The sequence below is a fragment of the Aulostomus chinensis genome, chromosome 24 (assembly GCF_037954235.1).
Source record: "Aulostomus chinensis isolate RoL2024-O1b breed Wild chromosome 24, RoL_Achi_v1.0, whole genome shotgun sequence".
Lineage (NCBI taxonomy): Eukaryota > Metazoa > Chordata > Actinopteri > Syngnathiformes > Aulostomidae > Aulostomus > Aulostomus chinensis.
In genome coordinates this window covers 7,949,449-7,973,669 of record NC_141343.1, presented here as the reverse complement: position 1 = coordinate 7,973,669, position 24,221 = coordinate 7,949,449, and the positions used below count along the sequence as shown (strand labels likewise).

The 24,221-nt window shown below is 42.5% G+C and overlaps 2 protein-coding genes across 4 annotated transcripts in view; one reads left to right on the top strand and one right to left on the bottom strand.

The window, feature by feature from the left end:
* The window catches only part of LOC147238623 (fatty acid-binding protein, intestinal-like), a 183,087-nt gene that overhangs the window by 28,872 nt on the left and 129,994 nt on the right, over positions 1 to 24,221 (top strand). The gene's annotated exons all lie outside the window — the stretch shown is intronic.
* Positions 1 to 24,221, bottom strand: part of LOC147238625 (glucosidase 2 subunit beta-like) — a 152,902-nt gene that overhangs the window by 32,545 nt on the left and 96,136 nt on the right. For all 3 annotated transcript variants that reach the window (XM_086198087.1, XM_086198088.1, XM_086198089.1), the window contains 2 exons: positions 17,804 to 17,873; positions 15,157 to 15,246 (listed from right to left, as the gene is read on the bottom strand). In XM_086198087.1, coding sequence (XP_086054213.1) covers positions 15,157 to 15,246; positions 17,804 to 17,873 — 160 coding nt within the window. The remainder of the gene's footprint in view (positions 1 to 15,156; positions 15,247 to 17,803; positions 17,874 to 24,221) is intronic.

The window sequence follows — 24,221 nt, the reverse complement described above, 5'->3', positions numbered from 1 at the left end:
ATGACTTTTTGTGGAAAATAGGAAATCGTACAAGGATAAAAAGCATCTTCGAGGCCCATGATTCCCAAACGGGTACATTACATCAGGGAGTACTATATTATTCTCTCAAAATCTTTCTCAAGCGACCCACTCCAACTCTTCCTCTGACTGGTTCTCACTCCATACACAGGCAGGTCTTCTGGGGATGGACCCCAAGTACAATATGTCTGCGTTCCGGCTGGGTAAGAAAAAAATTTGCGCCAAATATTTAGCAAAACTCATGTTTCGAACGGCCAAACCCTACACCAACAGGGGGAGCCAAAACTGAGAAATAGGCCGGGTCTCAACCGTCCGCTTCCGAAAAAGGTAGCATTAATGTGAGCGCAACTCGCCTAGCTGCTGATGGCGTCGGCCACCAGAATAGAAACAATCCTTTAAGTGTTTTATCAGTCAGTTGTTTTTGACTGAGAGGGCTTATCGGCCTGAATAACAAGCAAAAAGCAGTCACGTCTTCAAATAATCGGCCAACTTCATGTTTGCCATGCTTCCTGTCACAGGTTTACAAATGAAGTCAATGCAAACTCATATGAGGGTTTGCCGTCTGCGGATTGGGGGGGGGTGGGCACATTGTTCAAGGTTGAATCTTTCAGAGCGAACAACACATAAAAACGTTAGTTAGCCACTCTTCAAGACCACTGGTTGGATATCCCTATAAGCTATTTTTATTTACTTTTTCAGATGGATTTTAACCAAATTCCGCGAATCCACGTGGAGTGGTTGAAAGGACAACGTTTCAGCCCCTGAAATTCTTCTAAAACTCTGTTCATCCTTTGGCTGCTGTATGCAATCTCACTTTTTTTCCCCGTAGTTTTGTAGGGAAAAATAAGAGCAAGCAAGGTAAAAATCAAGTTTGGTGTACCCGTGTGTTATTTCGTCAAACAAAAGTCTTATTTTTAACCTCGTCAAGATTCTTTGTTGTGGTTATTTCTTAATTTTCCGAGACTTTAGAAAAGGTAATTCATATGTTACAGACAGTACAGCTCTCCAAAAAAACTACAAAAATAGGGCCTTAATTGTAATAATCTCTGTAACAATCCATTGTTAATTAGAGATCCGACACTTCTATCAACTAGTGCTCACTGACGCTGTCGGAAAATGAGAATATTGTTCCGTCTACAGAGACTCAGTTGAGAGAGGAAGAACAAGAGAGAGAGAGAGAGAGAGAGAGAGAGAGAGAGAGAGCAATTAAGCTCTACTCCCACTCGGCTGCTGTGTGACGGCGTGGGTGGAGTTCACGGTGGGTGACACCAACTGCAACAACATCAGCGCTAGCTAATTGGTTTACAGGTAACAGTACGTGCCATGGCAGAGGTCAGAGGTGACTCGGCAATATACGGTGATGTGGTTAATTGTTTACTAGTAAACTCACAGAAAACCAACACTAATCATCCCAGTCGTCAAGACAGAGCAACCACGGGTCACGTTTAGAGAGTCGCATCTGTTACAGCGTCGACAGTCCAGATTATGGTCGAGTTAGTGTTGTCAGCTCCCCAAGTCAGTCGGTGGAGGTGTGAACTTGTACTCGTTTCTAACCTCGTTTTGTACATGTACGAATGCGAGGATGACGTGTCAATACTGTTTACAGTGTCTCACCTAAGACGAAGTCAGGAAGGATTTGGATTTGGAACAATTTCCAAATTCCATTGACGTGTTTTAATTATAAGTGAGAGATTAAAACAGAAAAGTTGGTTTGTTTTTATGGAATTTCAATTAAACGGCAATGAGAGAACCCGCCCGGCAAGTATTGTTCGTGCCCGCCCTTTTCTAACCAGCTCCTTACGTGGTTTGTTTCACAGCCATCAGACACATCTGTTAGTCCTGTGGTACGTTGTCAATTCTTCCAACGACTGTTCAGCTGTGCACATTATTGACTGCTTAGTGCCCCCCCCACCCCCAAACAGAATCAATAGAGAATCATCTGGCCTGCTTGTAAAGGCAGGAGTTTTGTCTCACCCCTGTCTGTCCTTTAATCAGCAGGTCCAGCTTTAAGCCAAGGATCATCACGTCCACACCTTGTTGAAGTGTCATTGCGCTCTTTCCATTTCTCTACTGGTGCCTCCCGGTCTCTTTCTGCACCGTGTACACACCGTGACCCGGAGATTGACCCTAGGGAGGACGTCTCAACTCTTAAATGCATGTCAAAGAGATAGGAGACTGGCTGGAGGATACACGGCTGTGTCCTCTGCAGTCTTTCCATTTTTGGAGTCTTTAGCGCCAGCTTTCTATTTTAGACTTGCCGTATTGCTGGTGTTTTGTTTTTTTTTTTGTCTGAAAGAACTCGAAAACATTTCCTTTCTGGTCGGTTTGAACCGCACCATTTTTTTGATACTTTTCTTATAATATCCGGAACTGATCCTCCCCAACATTGTCCAGAGTTTTAATTTGACACATGGCACACAAACGCTCTATTTTTTTTCCTGGAAATACTCCGGTTGGTTTGGGCGAAGGGTGGCGGCTGGTGGCTAGGCTACGTCCAAAAGTTTGCAGCTCTTCTTGCCTCATGTATCTGTGGCTGGTCCTTGAAGATTTCTGATTCATCGGCATCTTTCTTTAAAGTACATTTATTTGCCTTCTGATATTAATATTCTGGCTTCACACCAGTGGCGTGTTTTTAAAGAAAAAAAAGTCATCAATACACCTGCTAACTTGGGAGTCAAATTTCCAGACAGTACAAAGGATGTTTGTATCAGGGAGCCATTTAATATCCAACTCAGTGGATTCAAACATCCGTCTCACATCCAGCTCCTCTGACTAGATCAGGTCTGCGTAAAAGCAGGTTACAGCAGCAACCGAGTGCACTGCTTGACCCCGAGGTTCCATCCATTTACAGTAAATAACCCAACCGACACTACAAAGCTGACCAACCGAAGAGGGTGTGCTGGAATAGATCACTTCCAGTAAAAAACAAAACAAAACGCTGAACAATATGTGCCTTTTTCAAACACACCTGGAAAAGGGCATTTCCCCGATGGAACTTGGCTAAGTGCTGATGCAGCACGGTTTTCTAACTTGCAAAAATGCAGACCTAGTAATGCTATGACATATTTTATTGTGCTTGTTTAGTGGTTGTTTCTTATTTGGTTGTTGTTTTAGACAGCTCTGGTTTCCCCTTTTTTAATTTATTTTTTTACAGTGAATCAACATGGCCTTTAGTAACCTTGCGTGTGTGCCTGGCAAATCATGTGGTTTGGATGCATCAAATTTAATAGGTTTAAAGCGCCTGCAAATTGGAGCTTCACAACGAGACGATCTCAAATTTTTTTGCAACGCATGGAGTCCAGATTATCAGTGTCGACTCTTGTTAAGGTGCGTCATTCTTCAGAATAAAAAGAATACCGCATGCAGACGAACATCATCAGTCCCTACATGCAGAATTACTCCGATACAAGAAGCAGAGAATACAGAGCACTGCTTTTTTTGAATCAACTTAAATGCAACTCTCTAAACCCTCCAACCTAAGAGGCTAACTGCCCCCTCTCACAGTGCTGAAGTCAGTAGTGTGCCATGATTGTGTCGGGGAAAGCGGCATCTTTTTGTTTTTTTTAAACGATTCTGCAATATGTCAGGATATCTGCGTAAACGAAGATGAGAAAAAAGGCCAATCAAAAAGGCAAAAAAAGGCAAAAAAGCTAAAAAAAAAAAAAGAAAAAAAATTTATTTCACCACACCGTTTTCAGTCCTGCAGGTAAAATGAGGGATTGCAATTTTCAAACGATATTTAGAGCCGTGGTATCATCAAGGTACAGCAAGAGGAAGAGTCATGATATACGCAGTATCAATATTTTGTCGCACTCCTATGTGTTTTTTGTTTTTTCTTATTACCCAATTTTCTACTTGGAAACAGGGACAACAGCAACCTCCTTCCAACATGTATTACCAGGGAAAATGCAGTGAAAGAGCCCCTCTCCCTCAAACGATGCTTCTATTTATACGCCAACAATGAGAGAGAAAACAAGCCAAACTTGAAGCCAATTTAGCTTTTTTTTTTAGAGCCGTGGCTGAGGGCGATGAGGCAAAAGGCCTCTAGCAGATCATTTAAAGCTACACTCTCCCTGCCGTCTCTCCAGACGTCGCATTATTCTCGCTCCTCTCTTCTGCTTGAAAGGGGTGAAGGTTCGAGGGATGCCGATGATCGGGCAGGCAGTTTGGGGACAGCGACGGGCTTTTAAGGGTCTTTTCTCAACATATGAATCAAGGACCTGAATTATGGAGTTGCGCAGATTGGCAGGTACGAAGATGTCACGAAGAAGCGAGCCACATAAAAGCAGTGTTTGCGAGTTGAAACGATTTCCGGTGTCCCGCTTCATCTACGGGAACCGTTCGCATCGGGTGAGACGGTCGTTGACAAAAGCAGAACGAATCTTTTATTCGCTCTGCTTGACTTTTGGCGCATTAAAACTGATTTGGGAAGCAAGTTCAACATGCGATCATTGTTCATGTCATTTTTTGAGGTCTCCATTTTATTTTAGATTTGTTTCTTTTGATTTTTTTTTTTTAAAGGTACAGTTAAATACACAGGCAGACCATCCAGAAGTTGCTGAGATAAACACAACCACCGTTTTGCGTTCAAGTCTGTCAATGTTGTTTGAAAATTCCTTGGAAATGATATCTAATTACTGCCAGTCACATGGATATTTTCAGAGTGATAAAACCATTTTCCTGCTATTAAACTGTCAGATTATCGTCGCACATGTATACATGAAGTATATCATGATTTCCCAGGGTTAAATCAACGTGTCCTGAGGACTCGAGACAAGAAATGTGGCCGAGCATTTATAAACATAATCTTAAGGACCTGTATTTAAAAAAAAAAAAAAAAAAAAAAAAATCGTATATTTTTAAAAATGTAGGACACTTTTTGGACACTTTCCCGCAACAACAAGAAAATCCCTTAATTTATTCCGATATTTTTTTTTCGCTGTTCTTGGTGGACTTTGATCATTCTATTGGTTTTAATTATTAATTAGGAAATACTTTTTAAAAAAAATTCTACTCATCTTTCTTTCTCATAATTTCTGCAGCAGAATGCACCATAACTAAACTGGCCTCGCTTAATTTCTAGAATATATCACTCAATAATAACAATATTTGGAGTCCTAGGTACTGTACGGGTACAAGTTGTCTCAAAATATTATTTTACACTTTTCCTCCTGAAAGGTATAAAAAGACTCATAACACTGAAATGTGTCAAGAAATCTACTTGAACATAACTTAACGTGATAATTGGAGTTGCCACATTAGAAGCGGAAAGGGAGAAATGGCCAACACTCAGACGCTCCGACGAGTGACGGTGGACCAGCTGTTCTCATGGCACGAAGTTTCCCTTTTCCCTTTGCGCATTCACGGTTGTGCACAAGAGGCACACGCTGTCTCCCGGTGAAAATGATAAACAAAACAAAAATAACAGTGCAGGAAACTGGCGATTGCACAAAAATACTGAATATACCATTTTATAGCTGTCCACAAACTGCTCAGATCCATCAGTTTAGGGCATTTTGCTCAGCGTACTTTGTAAGTGTCCACCTCATTTTTGATTTATTGAACAATAAACTAGGCTAAAACTCACTCGGTAGAGATCAGACGGTTTATTCTCGACATATTTTGGCAAAATCTTGACTAATAATTAACATGGTGGTGATGTTATTACACAGAAATAAGGACATTTATGGTAGTACGTCAAAGAAATATTGCAAACGATATCTCTAATCAGTAAAGTGGTAAATAAACTTTGTTCCAAAGACAATCTAAGGAATAAATTCCCACTAGCGGATTGCTGCGCCACTGTTGCAACTGATTATTCAGGCTGTTACACCCAACGCTCTCTCGTGCTGTCATTTTTTTGTTGTTGGTTGTTTTGCATTGTTCCAGGCAGCGGAGACACAGTGACACGGCCGCTTTTAGTCAAGTCCTTTATTTCACCAACCAGCAACTAATCACCTAAATGTGAGAGGTTTTTGTTGGCTTCGGCTCAGACAACGAATCACTCAGCCATGCTGACCCAAGCAGCCATCACACTCTTCTAGGCTCCACTGTTCACTGTTAATTATGATTCATGGTCCCACTCCATGCAGAGAAAATGAAATGTAATTGCAGCTTCATGTTTTGGGTGGCCAGGTCTGGTGTTTTTAAGGATTATATACTCCTCTCTGATGTAATGCCGCCGTTCTGCTCAACAGCAAGCTCCACAAAAACTCTCGCTGCGGCTCCACGTCAATCAATATTGAGACTTAATCCTGTCACCAGTTTTAGCACTTCAGCTGTTAATCACCTCATATTCCCAAAAAGTGACACATCTTATTATGACACATCAATTTCATATAATCGTGCTACGTATATGTCCACAAGACGAAACCTGCATTCTTTGATGAATCAAGTAGTTAGCTTCAGGCTGCACAAAGCTAGCTAAGAACCTTCATTTATTTATATATATATATATATATATATATATACACTACACACCCATACACACTTATGGCTGAAGAGAAACAGTAACAGAAACTTGTCGATAGTGAGTTCTACAACCTGGCAGTAAGTCAGCACAGATGAACGTCCGATTTCCATGACTTCTTTTTTACTTTTTTTGGGCTGAAATGAGGTCTGAAGTTAACACCAGCTTAAGATTTTCTTTTTGTAGCGTTTTGTTACCCCGAATATAATACATCAATAAATACTACACTCGTGAACTTTGAAGCATTCGAGCGCCATAAAAGTGGCTACTCGAGGCTCCTGAAGTCACTGTGCCAAAGACGGAAAGACAAGCTCGTTTTGGTGATGTTGAATTCATACGTCTGCAGTGTAGTTCGTTCGTAGCAGAAAGCTAGCTTTGCGCTTTTGCAATTATGTTCACGCTTACGAACAAAATGTTTAAGTCGCAGCTTATTTCGAGCGCTAAATGAAAAACCAGTGTAACAGTGCTTAAAAGAGCCCCTTTCGTAACCATGCTAACTTCTCCACTGCCCTTGCAAACAATGTCATCCTTGCGGCACTCCGCTTTCTCGAGCTGAGGGAGTGTTTGGACTGCTGTTTGATTTAGATTTGACAATGATATTTTCATTTGTTCTCCCAACAAGATCTAAGTACCTGGACCATTTCCAACGATTAATAGTAGACATTGTCGGGAATGGGCGTACTGCAAAAGTAGGGTTTTATGGTGCTATTTTAGGGAGAGTGACTGTAACATTAGTGAAATTTGATCAATAACTACTTGTTACTGGAGGGAAAAGTATCTGAAAAGTTGACACAAACTGTTCCAGCACTATCAGCCCACAGATATACTGCTCACTAGTCTCTTCTCTGGCTATAAATGTGGCAGAATGACAAAGTCTGAGGGAACGTGATGATTTCACGACCTCACCAGACACACATGTACCCGCTGCCTGCCAGCCCACAGGTCTATTGGACCAACGGAAAACTCCTGCTACTTCAGATGGCCGCCCCTGCTGTGGACTCGGCAAAATCTCCACATGCTTTCAGTTGCTTACAGGAGGCAAACAGCATCTTGACAGCCACAGGCTTTGTTGAATCACAATTGAGTGAGCGAGGCAGCGATTCAATTGGAAAATAAACTGACTGTGCTTTACAAAATGGCTTCCAGGAAACAAGAATGGACCAAATCTTCTCCAATACAAATAGGAGGCGTGTAAATATTGCAGATCAAAACTCCCAAAAGTACCTCAGAAGAGAGATGCCGCGCCAGCTTAACATCTGAAATTAAATGGGAACATAAAAGATGCAGAAATGCTCAGTAGGAGGTTGAGTTTTGAGGCCACCAAAAAAAAGCAAACTGTTGAGTGAGGCGATATGAGCTTATCTCCCCTGCATATAATTCATCAAGATGTAGAGCTCCTTTTAAAGGAAACTGCATCCACAGCCTTCAGACGGCTATTCCATCGAACTTTCCTTCCCTAGTTCCTGAAAGAAGATGAAAATTTTCGACTGTTAGCTGACAATCGACCAAAGCACGGTCCTTACAAGTTAATTATGACACAAGCAGCTCATTAAGAGTAATGTTAAATTACATGCTTTAAGTTTAGTCACAGCGTCACATTTGTCCTAATCTGGGAGCGACTGGGTGTGACCGAGTGCTCATGCTGTGAGGCGTGAAGAAGCAACCGCAGCATCACAGCCATTGATTCTGACATCTGCACCATGAAAAACTGCTCCCTCTGTCCCCTTTAATGATACCTTTAATAATAGGTTTTGAATTTAAATCGCACCCATTATTTGTCTGTGGTTCAAGTGGAGTCTTTTTTTCTATTTTTTCTTTTCGGGCACTACATCTTCTTCTACAAGCATAAAGGTGCGTTCACACCAAACGCGAAGCAAATTTTTCGCGCGCTGAGTCAACATACAAGGTCTATGTAGAGAGGCGATTAAATGCGAATTCGCGTGTATACTCGCCAGGCGATGCGAATGACGCAAATTTTGTAAATTCGCATCTCGGTGCAAGTTGAAAATATTCGACTTGTGTGACAAATGCGCGTGACGACGTGTCGAGACAGCCTATCGGTGTCGAGAGTCAGTGAAGTCACGTCAGCGGTCCGGACTGTAGTTGGTGTCCCTCTGTGATATCCTCGCCAACAGGTCATCGAACTGGGCCCTCGTCAGGCAAGGCAAGGCAATTTTATTTGTACAGCCCGTTTTCACAGTTAGTTTGTCTCAAAGGGCTTTACGTTGCATTATAACAACATCCTCTGCCCTTAGACCCTCACATCTGAGGAAAAACTCCATAGAAAACCCTTTTAACAGGGAAAAATCTGAGAAACCTCAGGGGGAGCAACAGCCTGATGTACCGCTGGAAACGGCCATCTTCGGGGCGCAGTTCCCGGAGAAAGCGGGGAAATTAGCCCAGCTGTGTGCTCCTCCGGATTGTGTCATGGATCTGGATATAGCGGCGTTTGGTTTTCCGCTGTATCTGGGACATTCCCCAACAGATAAAAACCAGCAACGGTTCTTAGGTCAGCCATGGTTGATGATGAAAAGAAATGGCGGAAATTAATTCTCCTCGCAGGGAAAAAAAGTTGGCGGGAATGATCCATGAACGATCGATGAACGGTGTGAACACGCCTTAAGGCTGAGCCGCGCGTTGAGTTCAAGGTAAAATGTCGGCTTGTAATTATTTGTTGTATTGTGATGCATGCTCAATCGAATGGGATAGAAATGCAAGAAATAAAGGGAGGAAATTGACCGGAATACTTAAAAGAGGGCACTTCAAATACATGACATCACATAAGCGCTTGGTGAGGTGGAGCGCGAGCGGAGACACGGTGACGTAGCGTTATCGCGAACAAGCAAACGAATGTATTAAATATCGTTGACTAAAACTGTTGGGTATGTGCTTAATTAAACCTTTAAGACTATTCTCAAACTTGTTTCTCTTCCGCGGTGGATAGAAACACCGAATCTTGGCAAAAATCATTTGGAGCGTTTGGCCTCTATGTAAAGCCAATTCATTCAATACTTCTTTAAATCAACGATGCAGGTCGTCTTCTGTTATATTTTGTTTCACAGGAGGAAAAAACGACCAGAGTTTTAGACATTTTTTTGCCTCATACTGATGAATATGTGCAAGGTGTGACCTTAACATGGCTTCGCGAAAGAAATATCGCCTCCTCCGACAGGTATGGATAGTACCGCACAAAAGACAAATGGTTCTATCAACAGTGTACTGTTTCTTTTTATACGATCTAAAGATGAGAACAATCCTGTCAAAGGTTATTTCTAATGATATAGCATTTCATGGAACCGCTCTTGTGGTACACATGTGGCTCTTCCTTTCCAGGAAGGATTCCACACCGCCAGCTTTGCAGTGTTTTTATATCCAATTTGAAACAACTCCCTCTAGGCTATCCTGATGGAGTCTCTTTCTTCCCCAGAAGAACCCAGCTCACTGTTAAGGCCATGTGATGTTCTACAGACAGTCGGAAGTGTCACTTGTGCTGTGTTATCCTTCTCTCTTCTCTGTCAGAGCTGAACCACAGTGGCAGGCATGACTCACTGACGTGCTGTACTTTCTAATGACACAAGAGCGGAGACTGAGTCAACCTGACGTGACAGTCTTGCATAAATCCCGGCCCTTCGATTTAAGTTGCTTTGAGAAGTGTCAACAAATCCAGAGGAGGAATATTAGACTCTGCTGTAAGTAGGGACTCTGCCTCTGAACTGAACTCATTATGGGGTGTCTTCCCTCATGTGGTGCTAGGCTTTGTTGACTGAATTGCCAAGCGTTTTTTTCTGTTTCTCTGGCACAAGCCTGCTGCTTTCTAAATTCCTAACTCACGATATAACATTTCAGGACAATTTCTGGGGAATTACGTGGGCGACTGTTTAAAGGTGTGCTTCAGTCATTCCAAAGTGACATCATCTTTTCCTTGGTGCAGTTGTCCCCCTCATGTTGGGTCCGCAAAATGGATCGCCTTCTTCCAAAAGATCCTACTATTAGTATGATACACAGGAAAATTCCACATATTCCTCAGTGCATTTTGCCCGCTATTTGTTGGCCCTCCTTGTTTCCAAAACATGTCAAGCTAATGTTAAGCGAATTTAGGAATGCTGCAAAAGAGGAATTGCGAATACCAGCAATTTCCATGGTTTGTCGGGAATTAACCAGGCAACACTGTGCCTATGTCCGACAGAAGATGGCAGTAACGAGCAGCGCAGAAAAAGACCCCAAAACGCAACAGGACACCCCATCGTATTCGTCCACAGCTGTCAACCAGTTTTGCACATTTTCTCCTTTCTCAAAAAGGCAAAGCCACGAAAAAAAAAAAAAAAACTTGCCACAAATTGTGGGTCAATTTTGCGCATCGTGGCGTTTCCATAAAAAGGAAAATGTGCAAAAGAGGGAAATTACACCTCAAAATCCACGCATGGAAGTAAGGCTCATGGCTTTCCACTTGAAGTTCCGTACATTGCATTTGTTTTCTGACATTCCCTTCTTCCCTTTGCTGCACTTCCCTGCACCAGCATAGCCACTGCGCAATCGACTTGTCTACTGTAGCTCAGTCTCTGAGCTTTTCGCAGATCTCTTTATTCCACATTTTCAGCCTTGTGACACCTCCTGTCCATCGCAACATTTTTACTTCTGCTACATCGAATGCATTGATATCAGATTTTCTGGTGGTCCACAACGTTAAGCTTTACAGTTTTGCCAACCTTTTGGATATCCACAATTGGACATCCCTCTGGCATCCAAGATCGGACAGCGGTGCGGTCAACCATGGAACCGAGGTACTCAAAACCTTGAACTTTCTCCGATTTGTTTCCTTATAGGTCAAATTACTACTTCAAATATGGAGTATAAAGACTTAAATTGTGATCCAAAGAAGTACAACAGTACACACTGCACCAAAGATGATCTCTCTCCTCACTTTTATTCATACTGTATACTGTCTTTGGAGAAACCGACAAGGCAGTGTCCAATGTGCTAAAGCACCTCTTTTAGTTTCTTTTAATCTTGCAATTGATCGGTCCAATTAACAAAAATCACAGTAATTATACTTCCCCGGACAGAAGGGATTCAGACATCATCAGGTGAATCAGCACTGGAGAAATAACTCAGCAAAGAGGTAGCGGAGAAGAGGATTCATTAAAAAAAAAAGGGGGGAATATGGGAAATTATCACTTATTCGACTGAGATAGAAATCAAACAGAGCTCTCAGCATCAGAAAGTTTGGCGGGCATTATAGGAGTAAAGTCAGAGTATATCCTGTAAGGCAATCTTCCTCTATTTCCTTGCTCCATTAGGGCTGTTAATAACTGAGCTGCTCTGCATTTCTCAACAAATGACCCTCAATTTGTGGCATCCTCCTCGTGCCACACTCCTCTCGGGGCACCAGTTGAATTTCAGTCATTTAGTAATGCACAGCTTCTCCTTATTTTAAAGACACAGCAAATTCTCATTGCTTTAGGCGCTTTTCACCGATATTGGCTGATACTCAAGAAGAAAAATAAAAAGGGGGGGGGGGCAATTTAATCAAATGTGAGAGCTCTAAACACCAGGGAGGGCGGATGCAAGATAGCTTCAACTGATGATCAAGAAGCTGGAGAGAGAAGTGTGTGATTCTGTTCCATTATTGGAGAGGAACTGCTAGTTCTCTACTAGAGGGCATGGGAGGGAGAGCTATAGAGAGCCGTTGGTTTATGTGTCTGTCAATGTCACGTCTTCTCAAGATCACTATACAAGGCAAACAGCAAGGATAAAGGGGGGGAGCAGGGAGGAGAACTGGTACATTGCTGAGAGGGTGCTGGTAGGTCAAAAGACCTTCAACTGAGTTGACGCAAGTGGATATTGTGCTCTTCAGTGATTTGAAGGATGAAATATAACATGGAATGCATGATTCCAATAGGCCATAGACAGAAAGGATAGAGTTCAGCTACCTTGATACAGCCTGTTAGATATTATCCAGTCCAATATTCGTAATCTATTGCGATTGTTGCACTGCTGAAAAATGTAAACTTGCTGAGAAGAAGGATTGACTGATTGGCAGGGTTTGACACGATTGTTTTCACATTCATAGATGCAGGCGTTAACACACCCTGTGCTCATTTAAAATCTGATTTCTGAGGTGGTCCTACGTTTACACGTAAAATGAGATTTCAGCACCACCCCGAGTAAACAATGGAAGCTTGTGTTTGTTTCAATTTGGTGTCAACTTTACAGGCGCTTTTGATCAAGCTAGCTTGGAGATTACTAAATTAGATTGCATACGCACATGCAATTTTAGGCTAAAACGAATCACAATCTCAGCTTTCCACATCATCCCCGTTTAATTTTGCCAATAAGTTCAGTCAACAAATAAGGAACCAGCCGGCAATGTGTTTGTGAACTGGCGGCTACGGTTTCGCTACGTCCCTGCTGGTGGGTGCGGGCAACAAATCCAACACGATGACTAATCAAATTATTCCTCTTTTCCTTTTTAGCACTCTAGTCATTTGTGAAACCATTGTATAGGCCCGTGCACATACCGATCAAACTCTCAAAGTACTTTCAGGTACTTTAAAAAAATACTTCTATGACTGGACACTCACTGTTCAGAAGATGGATGTGCTTGAGCATTTTTCTTAGAGGTGAAGCGCTCTTCATCTCTTGTGGTGACAGCTTCCTGGCTCTTGCCTGACTGTATCCATCCCTCCCTACATGTGTTAAAGCTCTCGCTCATAAACCTGTGAATTATTTCATTTTCAAAATCACGGCAGCATCCCCCCCCCCCCTTCCTTTTTTTTTCATTTCATAAGTCATCGGTGACATTATCAAGTAGTGGCTAAGAAAAAAAAATGGCTGAGCTAGATCTACACAACAGAACTTTTCTTCTCCGATTGTGGATCCTATATGGCAAACTAAGGGGAAAAAAAAGGTGTATGAGGGCATGGGAAAACCAGTGAATCCAAGGATGTCTGGGAAAAAAAAAAAAGTATTTCAGTGCAGATCTCAGATAATTTTCTTTCAAAACTGCAACCACCCACAAGCTTCTAAAGCTCCAGCTGGCAAGCAATCCTGAGGAGAACAGATTCTATCCCAGCAGGGGCCATAGGGATGCAGCGGGAGAGAGTAAGAGAAGCTCATTCTGTTGATTAAATTTAGTTGATTTAGCTGCCTGGTTTCTCCAGGGTGACTTGGAGCTAGCAAATTATCAACTTTAAAACGGTAGATATCTCCTGAAATGGTTCACATTTGTTACACATGGAAATGTTTTACTACAGTTGCTCAACGTACGATAGGTTCCATCTTCTGCTTAGCGTATTGATCTTGTGATGATTCGGTAAAACGCTTTAAATTGTCCATCCGCTGAGTTTTATTTCTACCTGCAGCGCACAGGTATTACAAAAGTAATTGCTTCCTATTAAATCCAGTATTATTTTGACAAAATGAGAACATTGACAAAACCATGAAAGTGTTTCATCATGGAACTGTGCTGTTGTCCCCAACTACACCTTTTAAGGTGGGCTGCATCAGCGTCAGACAATACTGCACACATCTAGGGCAGTGGTTTCCAAATATTTTAGGTTCTGTACCAGCTGAAACATGAAACCTCCTGCAGTGTACCCCCTCTGCCTCCACAGACGGCGCTAACAGCCCCAGTCGCGAAGCGAACCTTGCTAACGTTGATGCTTGCTCTGCCAGACACAGTACTGGAAGTCCCAGAGCAGATGGTTTCGACAGGCTGGACTTCAACTAATGTTCTGCACCCACTGCTGCTCCCACGGTTGTCGGGTGAGAGCATTTCAACTCCTGATCCAAATTTGAGCAAGTTTGGCAATATTGAATGCCAAGGGGTCTTATTTTAGGGCCCATTTTTGCAAATTCCGGGAAGACCCACCGTCGGCCTCATACTCTACCTCTGCTTTGCTAGTTGCTGTTTGGAGTGAGATGGATCGAGGTCAGAGCCAATAAGAAGAAGAAATCCGAGTTTGATACATGGGCAGGACTGGATATGTCTCAAATTAGCAAGGAGAGCATGGTGCTGTGGATTGGATGTAGCTTGTTCATTAGGCCAAGGAAAATAACTCCAAACGCGGATATGAAAATTTAAAATGTTGGCACTTTTGTGAGTTTGCAATTCACGTACCCCCAAATATCAATCAGCTGATTTCTCAGTGTGTCTTTGCCAATGTTAGTCCATGGGGAAATAGCTTTTGGAGCCAGCGTAAGTCACATGGCTGAAGGCTTACTTGCAGTACCGCTGTTTAGCCAGCATGTAAAAATAACTGGGTTGCTGGCACCCGTCTTATGGACAGGTCTCCTGATGTGTCTGTGCTACGTTCAAGCACGGAGCAAGGCCAGGGTATGAAAGGGTGCCGCCAACTCTTCAAAGCGAGTACAGAACGAACAGGTAGGAGGGGGGGGGGGGGGGAGTACACACTTGGCAATCCCTGCACTGAGAACAATGGTCTCTCGCTGTCCTTCAAACCGAGCAAATTAGGATTTTTTTATGCTTGCATTCACCACTGTGCAGTTTTTCACAGGAATTCATTGTGGCTCCAATGCTCATCCATCCATCCATGGATACTACAGATTTTTTTCCACCAGTGTATACGCAACATGCCCCTTGGGTTACTTGTACCCATTTTTTTTTTTTTTTTGGAATCAAGAGTAATACAGATACTGTTAGTACTTACTCATACACTCTCAGCTTGTAACACTGGTTGTTCAAATACAGAAACTCCCAGTCTGTTCCGTAGTCAATGGCCAGCTTCCTCTGTAGGTCACTGGGAAGATCAAAGTAAATATATTAGATCACAAGCACACATTTTGAAGTTAGTCTTTAACTCTGTATCATAACTAGCGCCGATGTGACACGAGGCACCAATCCGAAACTGAGAGTCGCACGACACAAGAAACTACCACAAGAGGTGTTTTCTTTTTTTCATAAAAAGAGGCAAGAACCTTCATGGAGGACGAGCCTGTGTTGCTATGGGGTCAAACTTTACTGGTACTACACGCCAAACCTTGTCGGCTTGCCCAACCGCAAAGTTGATTCAGAGAATCGTTGCTGCTTTTTTTTTTTTTTTTTTTCCTTCTCTCCTTTAGGTGAATTCAATGGACCTCCATAAACAGCCAACCAAAATGACACTAGGTCGTATTGTCAAGGAAAATCTTGAAAGTGTGACTTTTGTGGTTTTTATGCTGCGCTGTCAAACAACAAAAACAACACCACAGCAGAACTTCTCCTTATCACTTAACAGAAGGAAATAATTTCACATTCTGTACGTGAGACTTTTTTTTTTTTTTAAACCCTACAACAAGCTGCTTTCACAACTTCTGGATGACTCCTATAACTGCGCTGACGGCGTCGCTTTATTTCCCCCCGCTAAGAGCCTGACTCCTTGGATAGTGTGTTGATGAGGTGGCCCGTTTTAAAGCCCATTTCTATGCAGTGTCTCCAATTATCTGAGCTGGTGAGGGGCTGCTTTTCTTTGCTAATCGCAAATAAGCAAAGTGAGCCCTATCTCTAACAGTGCACAGGCCATCATTTCCATATTCATAACCCAGAATGGCAAATGGGGTTAACAAATGTTTAGGGAGGTTGATTGTTTAGCTCCAGGTTGATAAGGTAGGGAGGTGTAAGGGGTTGATTTGGGGTCAGGAAAGCAATGCAGGTTACGTAACTATGTCTTTCTCATTAGGACAGGGGTCTTAATATTCATGCAATTCTTGTGGAAATTGCCCTTTATCGCATGCTACAGACAAAGATGCTCTAACTCACGAGAATCTACATCGCAAAGATAAAGGACATGGCCTGAAGAGAACACTGTGGAGGGGAGAAAAAAAAATATATATATTTATATATCTGGTGCTACAACACACAGATGATGGTGAGTAATTTGACCAGGAGCCATTGAATCAAGGTGGACCATGAAGAAATAGAGCAACTAAAGCGTGCCAGCTCTTTTTCTCCACAAACAGGCATTTGCATTGAGGCGGGAGCTTGACCTTTTGGGGAACCGCCATCTCCGCAGTTGGTTCTCCTACTGTAATGAACGCTTTGTGGGCCTAAGGGTGCACGAGCTACTTATCAGCCCTTGCATTGGTTCAGGGCAAAAGAATGTAATTGTCAATCAAACCTGCTTGTTTTTTTTTCTTGTTTTTTTTTTTTCCCCCTGTTCATACTGCTGCGCAAGGAAACGGTCTGAAAAGTTCCATATATTTATTCAATAATGAGCTTTTTGAAGATGCGCGGGCGTGCGGGTGGAGTGAGGGGAAAAATTAGGACGTTTAAGTTCTGAAATGAGGAATAAATCCACTATGTCTCCAATAGGTCTCGCCATCTCATGGTGGGACTCGTGTTTAGCTGCCCAACTAAGCTTCAGCTAACAGAGATAAACCGGAGCTTTGAAGTAGAGTTCACACTGAACGCTCAGCAAATCGTTTGCACAACTAAATCACACATGATACCAATGAAAAAGGCGCCAATAGACTGGGGTATTGAAGTACTTATGCAGCCTCTCGTACACAATGCATTGGAATGTCTTTAATGTTTTAATGCCAGCAAATATGAGAGTGTATCCCTCTTTTGAGAGTTGCAGCTAACAATCATTAGCTGTGTTCCCATGGCAGGAATAGTCACGTGAAGATTCCTGCATTTCAACTGCCGCAAGCAGGTTCGAAATTTAGTTCCTGGGTCAATATTGACGGACTTTTACGATGTACGACAGACGGCTCCGGCTCAGTGTTGTCGCATTTGAAAAAAAATGTCATTCTGCATTTAACATTGAGCGATAAATAAAAAATTTAAAAAAAGAGGACAAAGAAAAATTCACACGCAAAAAATGGTTTGTGTCCGTACCAACAACTGCGTGTCAAATCTTGATGAACAGCGTGTGCGGCTTGTTTTTTTTGTCACGTGAGGTCGTTCGCCCCATTGATGCAAAAATAGCTGTAGTATTTTTCAAGAGAGATGGCACAAGGAAGTTTGGATTATTCATAGCCAGGCAGACGGTTCTGCTCAACAGGCCGATCCCACCAGAGCACGGTGGGCAACACATAGCGTTTGTTTTTCTTCATTAAAATTAGCCTGAGGTATCACACAGTGCAAATTCATTACCGTGCAACTTTCCACACTACTTTAGCACAGAAGGCTGGAGTCTATTTTAAGGCCCGGTTGCATACAACGCTTCCTGCTTGTGTAATAGTTTGCCAATGGGTGCTTTTTAAAAATGTGAGGAGCATTTTTTTTGGTTGTTTTTTTTGCCAAAATGTTCAGGATTTACTGAAAACGTGACGGATGAAGCTAACCTCCAGTTACTTTTGTTCGTGTTCTTTCACCTCATTTCCGTGTTGACGCTCTCGTAGTCCTCTTCCACCTTCTTCAGATTGGTAGCCTCCCACTCTACAGCTAGACAAAAAAAAACAAAAAAGGTCAGAAAAATGAACAATACAGAAGTGTTGTGTCTCAACTGCTGCGTGTTACCAAACATTGGGCTCATATATTACATCCAGGACTAGAAGAGGAGCGAGTATAAAAAGAAACTGCTATTTCCAGGTGTGGTAACTACTGAAAGGCCCACAGGCTTATTAGCGTCTTCACACAGACAATTGTGTTAACAGAAAGTGAGAGAAAAAAGAAGTCGGAGGCAGTGTGGGTGAGCAGCGGAGGTGGCCGCTGCGATGATTAGTTTGTCTCTCTTTGTCACACTCGTATGTACAGGATGTCAGACTCCAGCATCGGACAGCTTGTGATCTTTCAAAATGATGACCGTGACAGGTTGAAAGAAGGAGAATCCTACAGGAATTGTGAGAAAAAAGCCGCGCGCAACAATGTGGCTTGTGTGTTGTAGTGCTGCTTGTAATGATTTGTAATTCCGGTACCGAAAACAGCTGAGAATCTGTGAAAATTGCAATATTTATGGCCACTTTGAGTCAGATAAACGCAGGAGGAAAGCTGTAGAAATCGAAAAGACCTTGTCGGATTTCTGTTTTTTTTGGTTTTTTTGTTGTTGGTTTTTTTTGGTCTCGATCAATAAATCAACCAATCTTCTTTTTTGCCATTTTTCAGGTGTCATCATAATCTAATGTTATAGAACTGACTCCAAATGATAATAATCTTTAAATATTCAACTTTTTTTTTTTCTTATTCTGCACTCACGAAGGATGGAATTACTCCGGCCCATTATTTGAGAGAACCGAGTTTAGCTCTGCTGTTCAGCACCGTAGTAGCCAGCAGCTGTGACTGGTCCAGCACCACCAGTGCACGGCCACAACGTCTTGACCTTCGCTCGGCCAGTTATAGGCTGTATCTTGATAAAACCACCCCAGAGAAAAAGTTCAAATGCCTAAAATGTACATAAACATGAATCGGACAACAGCGGCAGTTTTCCGAACCACCGTTGTGGCAAGTTAGTCTGGGATTCCCGTTATCTGAAAACGTTGGCAAGTTCGTGGCTGCTCAACTTAAAGAATGTCAGTAGACTTGAGGGTTTCGGGGTGCAGCCTTTGCCATTTTGGACCACACTGACCCTGCATAGGTAGTTTGAGATTCTACCCCGAAGATGAGGGGCTCCAGCATTTTAAGAAAAATAAATTCAGTGTCTCTGTAGTTGGTCGCCTGAATTTGCACGAAATAAGTCACTAACACGCTGTTTTGCATCCTGAAACTTGGATCACCTTGGGTTTGACTGTGTTTTGAATTCTGGCGGCCGCAAATCAAATAATCTTTATTTGACTTGACGTGCCGATGGGACCCCGATTGAAAGTGACAACCTATTAAGACACTGATTACTTCTTAGGGATGTCTTTTCAAGAGACAGCAGTAAAATCACAAGTTCATCAGTGAAAATAGTATTTCTAATATCGGCGGGGTGGGGGGGGGAGGGGTTGGAGTAGCTGAAAGCCTGAGGAGAGAACAAGGCAGAAAATAGAAGTGAAGAGAGCCTGAATGGACTGGAGTTAATTGTCTTCTGCTGACGGACCTGGGGATTTACTTGGGTTTCTTTGAGTGGACAGGTTCGCCTTTGTCGTTGAGGAAACTCTCACTGGGGCCCGGGCGCCGTGGCAACAGAAAGGAATGTGAATGCTGTAGAAGGACTGTGTGGGAAGCTGTCACAGCCCTGGCCTGAATACCAATTAGCATGTTCCTTGCATGTGGTCTCAGCTAGCTGCCCGTAAAGATAGGGCGGCACAGTTCCCTCAGCACCTATTTCTCCACAATCTCAGTAGTATATTACTAACACAGCTTACTATTGGCAAGCTGTGATTTTCCATGTTCTAATGGCTATTTTTATAACATCAAGAAGATCTGTCCCTAACCCACCCCGATCCCCTTAAACTCCTTGAGAAAAATCACACACGAGAATGTTCTCTCCAGCCCTGTCTTGCATACGATTCCTTCTCTTTGCCCTATTTTTCTATCTCTCTCCCTTTCTCTCTCTCTCTCTCTCGCTTTCTCTCTCTCTCTCACACACACACCAATCATAAGGCTCAGCAGTGACAAAAGGAGACACAGAATCCCAAGTGGGTGACATTTGACCCTCTGCAGCAGCCCAATCGTATCCAGAGAGAGGGTAGTGGCGGTAAAGGGGAGAAGAAAGAAACGGTGAAGAGCAGCCAGGCGTACAGAAGTAGCCAGAGCAGGGAACACAGGGCAAGTAAAGCCTCTCGAATAGTCGACGCAGTACACCGATAAAAATGACCTTACGGTTTAATGACTGCGAGGTTCACATCATCAGTCAATAGACGTCACAGCTTCACAACTGCATGAGCAGCTCTGTATATTCCTACCCGTGCTACATCTTTTATTAGCTAATCAAATGTAATCGCTCACTTCACAATTACTGTATGATTGTGCGAGGTAAACCCCCCCCCCCCCACACACACACAATGCTGGTTTTAAATTGTGACACCCCCCCCCCCCCAAAAAAAACCTTTTTAAATAGGGCTTATTTTTTCACATCCAAGCCGGCCGATTGCTGCAACTTGTCTGGAGATGTACTTTTAGCACTAGACGCTATCAAGAGGATTGTTAAATCGCAGACAAAAAAAAAAAAAAAAAAGTGGAGGAGGGATACAATGCATGGCATCTTCTGTTGCAAATCTCCAGTGCATACATACCTTGAGTCAGAGACGGAAGATGCTCTGTTTACATGCGAATGGATCAATAGGCAAAGCAATTTTCTCTGCAGCTCTAAGAAAAGAAGCCAGTGCAATGTGAGCTACAGTCCATGCTTAACAAAACAAAAGGCAATGTAGTGAAGCCACCCCTGAACTCCACACTTACACAAGCAGCACGCACCTTTAGCTAGTTGACTAGCAGGCACATGTAGGAGTTTGCTTTGTTGCCTTTTAAAACGCTTTAAAATACAGACGGGGCAGCGTGCTTGGAACTTCCATTCCTTCACCACTTCTTTTATTCGCTGTCATTTATCATCCCCCCTGTTTTTAGTTATTTATTTATTTTTTTATTTTTTGGTTTCCTTGAACACCCTTGCTTTCAGTGTTTTCATGGCAAGCACTCCTCGGAGTCCCCCCCCCACGTCACACTCACCTCACTCTTCGGTTTTTCTCAGCTTCACTGTTTCTCTCCTCAACTGACAAACTTATTCTGACTGCAACAAAAAGAAGGCTAAAATACAGGTTGAGAGACCCTGTAATGAAATGTTTATGGCAGGTTGTAACTATGACAGAGAGGCCTTTCAGATACTGTCAACAGCGCTGGTAATAGCATTAATAGCCACCTGCTAGCATCAAATAAACCACCAAAGGGTGCAGTTTTTTTTGTTTTTGGTTGTTTTGTTTTTTTTGGTTTTCAAGGAATTAACCCAACACAGGTAGTAAAATACCAGATGTGTAGCACGGATATGAAAAGAACTGGCATTTAAAGACGTCTAGGAGATTAGAGTTCTACCTTTCGCCTCCTTATGTCTCTCTCTTTATCCTTCCAAATCTCACAAATGATTCTGAAACTGTAGCACAGGCTGCCGGGAGTTGAGGAGAGGTCAATCTCGCCCCCTGCATAATCGTTGTGTTGGAGTGTCTGATTGTATTAGGCTAGAGTGAATAACAGTAGCTGGCAGAAATAGCATCATGTTTTGAACCATCAGTGCAATTCATAGCCCTGTGACTGACTCAGTTTGTATTCTTTCTCCCACACACGCTCCTGCTTTTCTCTCTCTGCTGTGGTTGAAGGACAAGCGCCATGCGCCACTGTTAGGATGCGCTGAAATTAAGAATGGGTCCATTCACCGTCAAAAAGAAATGTATCGATAAATAAAAGTTTTAACAACAACAACAACAAAAAAAAACGTTGCCGATGGAAAACAACAGTCTACATGTAAGGCAGTTTAATCATTAACGTACAATGAACTGTGGAAACGCCAGACCGTTCCATTTTGTTTGTGTTTTGTGTGTGTGTGTGTGTGTGTGTGTGTTTTTTAGGTTTCTTTACATGTTTGAAATTGCAACATGTTCCAATAAGGGTACATTAGTCAGCGCTTACGTTTATGTAACTGACGAATGAGCTTTACGGACGCATCATTAAACATTTGTGAAGGCCGCTGCCCCTTTTTTTTTTTTTTTCCCATCTATCAATGCTGCATCACATAAAGTTGACCCCAGCACCCTTTGAAAACGACTAGACACATTAGTTAGACGGTTAACTCAGCGTTAACTGTTAGTAATGTCCACTTCATTGAAGCGTTGCCAAAGTATACCTGTTTATATTTTGTATTTCTATTGTTTATGGTGCCAAAACAGTGACAGTAAAAGTGCTTGAGGGCTGAATCAGGACTAAAACATGAGTCAGCTAAATGTAATGTAGAACTCAACAGATAACTAACAATTTCAATAACTGCTTCTAATAACGCCAAGTATTTGCTTTTCATTTGATGATAGCATTGTGCTACTTTAAAAAACAAAACAAAACAAAAAACCAAGATGAGACTGAAAATCTGGACTGGATGTCTTGATCTTGCAGACTAAAAGTAATAGAAAATAACAGCTTACATATTTACTATGTTTGATCGGACGAGCGCTAGCTACATTCGTACAAACACAATTTGCTTACGTGATCAGACGGAGTCACTTGTTTGCTCTCTGTGAGATTTACTGTATATTTCGAGGTGAATTCATCGTCATATATGCCTTTTTAATTGGAACCTTGGCTTTAGTTGAGCACCAAACCTTGGAAATCTGCTCACCAGTCTCGGTAAAATTAAACCATTAAATCCTTTTCCCTCCATTTCCTCGAGCAAATCTTTGCCATCCAGCCGTTAGCTAAATATAAACACACTTTGATCTGAGCTTAAACTATTTGAGCTAAAGCATTGCTTTAACAGATTATACATTGTTTTATCAGTCAGTATCAATGAGAAATTATGGTTTAGGGATTTGTATATCAAATTTTTGTTGTAAGGCAACCAGAGGAGTTCAAGACCAGTGTGTATCTAGTGTATAAACACCTACGGTAGCCTAGCAACCACCTGGGCTCGTTTTTTTCCAAGTCTTTTTTGCTAAGCTAAGCTAAACGGCTACGTGCTGTAGCTTTTGGCTACATTAAGAAGCACATGAGTTATGTTTTCTCGGCTCATCCGATTTAAGAAATTGAATGTGTATGTCATTGAATCTTTAATCTGCTGAACATGGGACTGCAGCTGTTTTAATGGCAGTACATTTCAAGCAAAGGCAGCAGCTGGGATCTGGCGTTCACGTTCGTCATCATGATGTGTAATCACTATTTAACATTTAAACTGGGGGGGGGGCTGTAAAGAGAATAAACTGTCTACATGGAGTGAGTTCAGTCTGTAACAACTGGGTGATGCTTATGAATATGCATGATGTATGATGTAACAAACGCCTAGGAGCTGACCTACTTCTGCGTCTCCTCTGCTCATGACTTGGTCCTCTTCCGGGGTAACTCTTGTCATCGGGGCGACATGCTGTAATATCAGGAAGCATGCGACTTCCGCGTACAAACTCCGTTTTTAGCGGTTTCGCAAGCTGTCTGCAGAGGGTCGCAGCTGTAAGAGCGTTGCAGACTAGTGTATTTAGTTTTGACAAGTCTTGGCTTGTTTAAATGTTCACATCAGAGACACTGATTTAACTAATGTGTACTTATGTGACTTGAAAACATGGAGGTGGAGACGAAAAAAAAAGAAGTGTGATGGACAAGTATGCACAGACAAAGGAGAGCTCTCGACATAACTGGGGCTCGACACTGGAGAGTACTCGTCTGCACCATCTCATAAAATATCTTTATCTGGGATCATCTTGGTATGGTGCCAAACGCTGTTAGCTTCAGGAGCTGGGAAAAGAAAAAAAAAATCTATTTCAGATAACATAAGAGACAGAAAGCTGGCAGCTGCTCAGACCAGACTTCCAACATTTGATAAGCGAAAATGGGCTAATTTGGTGTACCCCTGGAATGGTTGCAATCCAATACATACCTCCTGTGGCTATCAAAACACACAAATAAGGGCGAGAGAGGGTAAATCGTTTCAACCTCTCGACAGCTTAATAGAAGAAGGAAATGCACTCTGCTTATTCTATAGCAGGGGAAAAAAAAGAAACTTGATATTCCTTTTCACCCTTTGCTCCTTCTGTCGAACTCGCACTCAAGGTGAGCACAATTATGTCTCAAGGACGCATCACCCTCCATCGGGGGTCAGAGGTCTCGTACAGCGCACTGGTTAATGGCAAACCCCTCCTGCTTAACATTTCACACCTAATTTGGAACGTCCTGAACAGAGCCTTT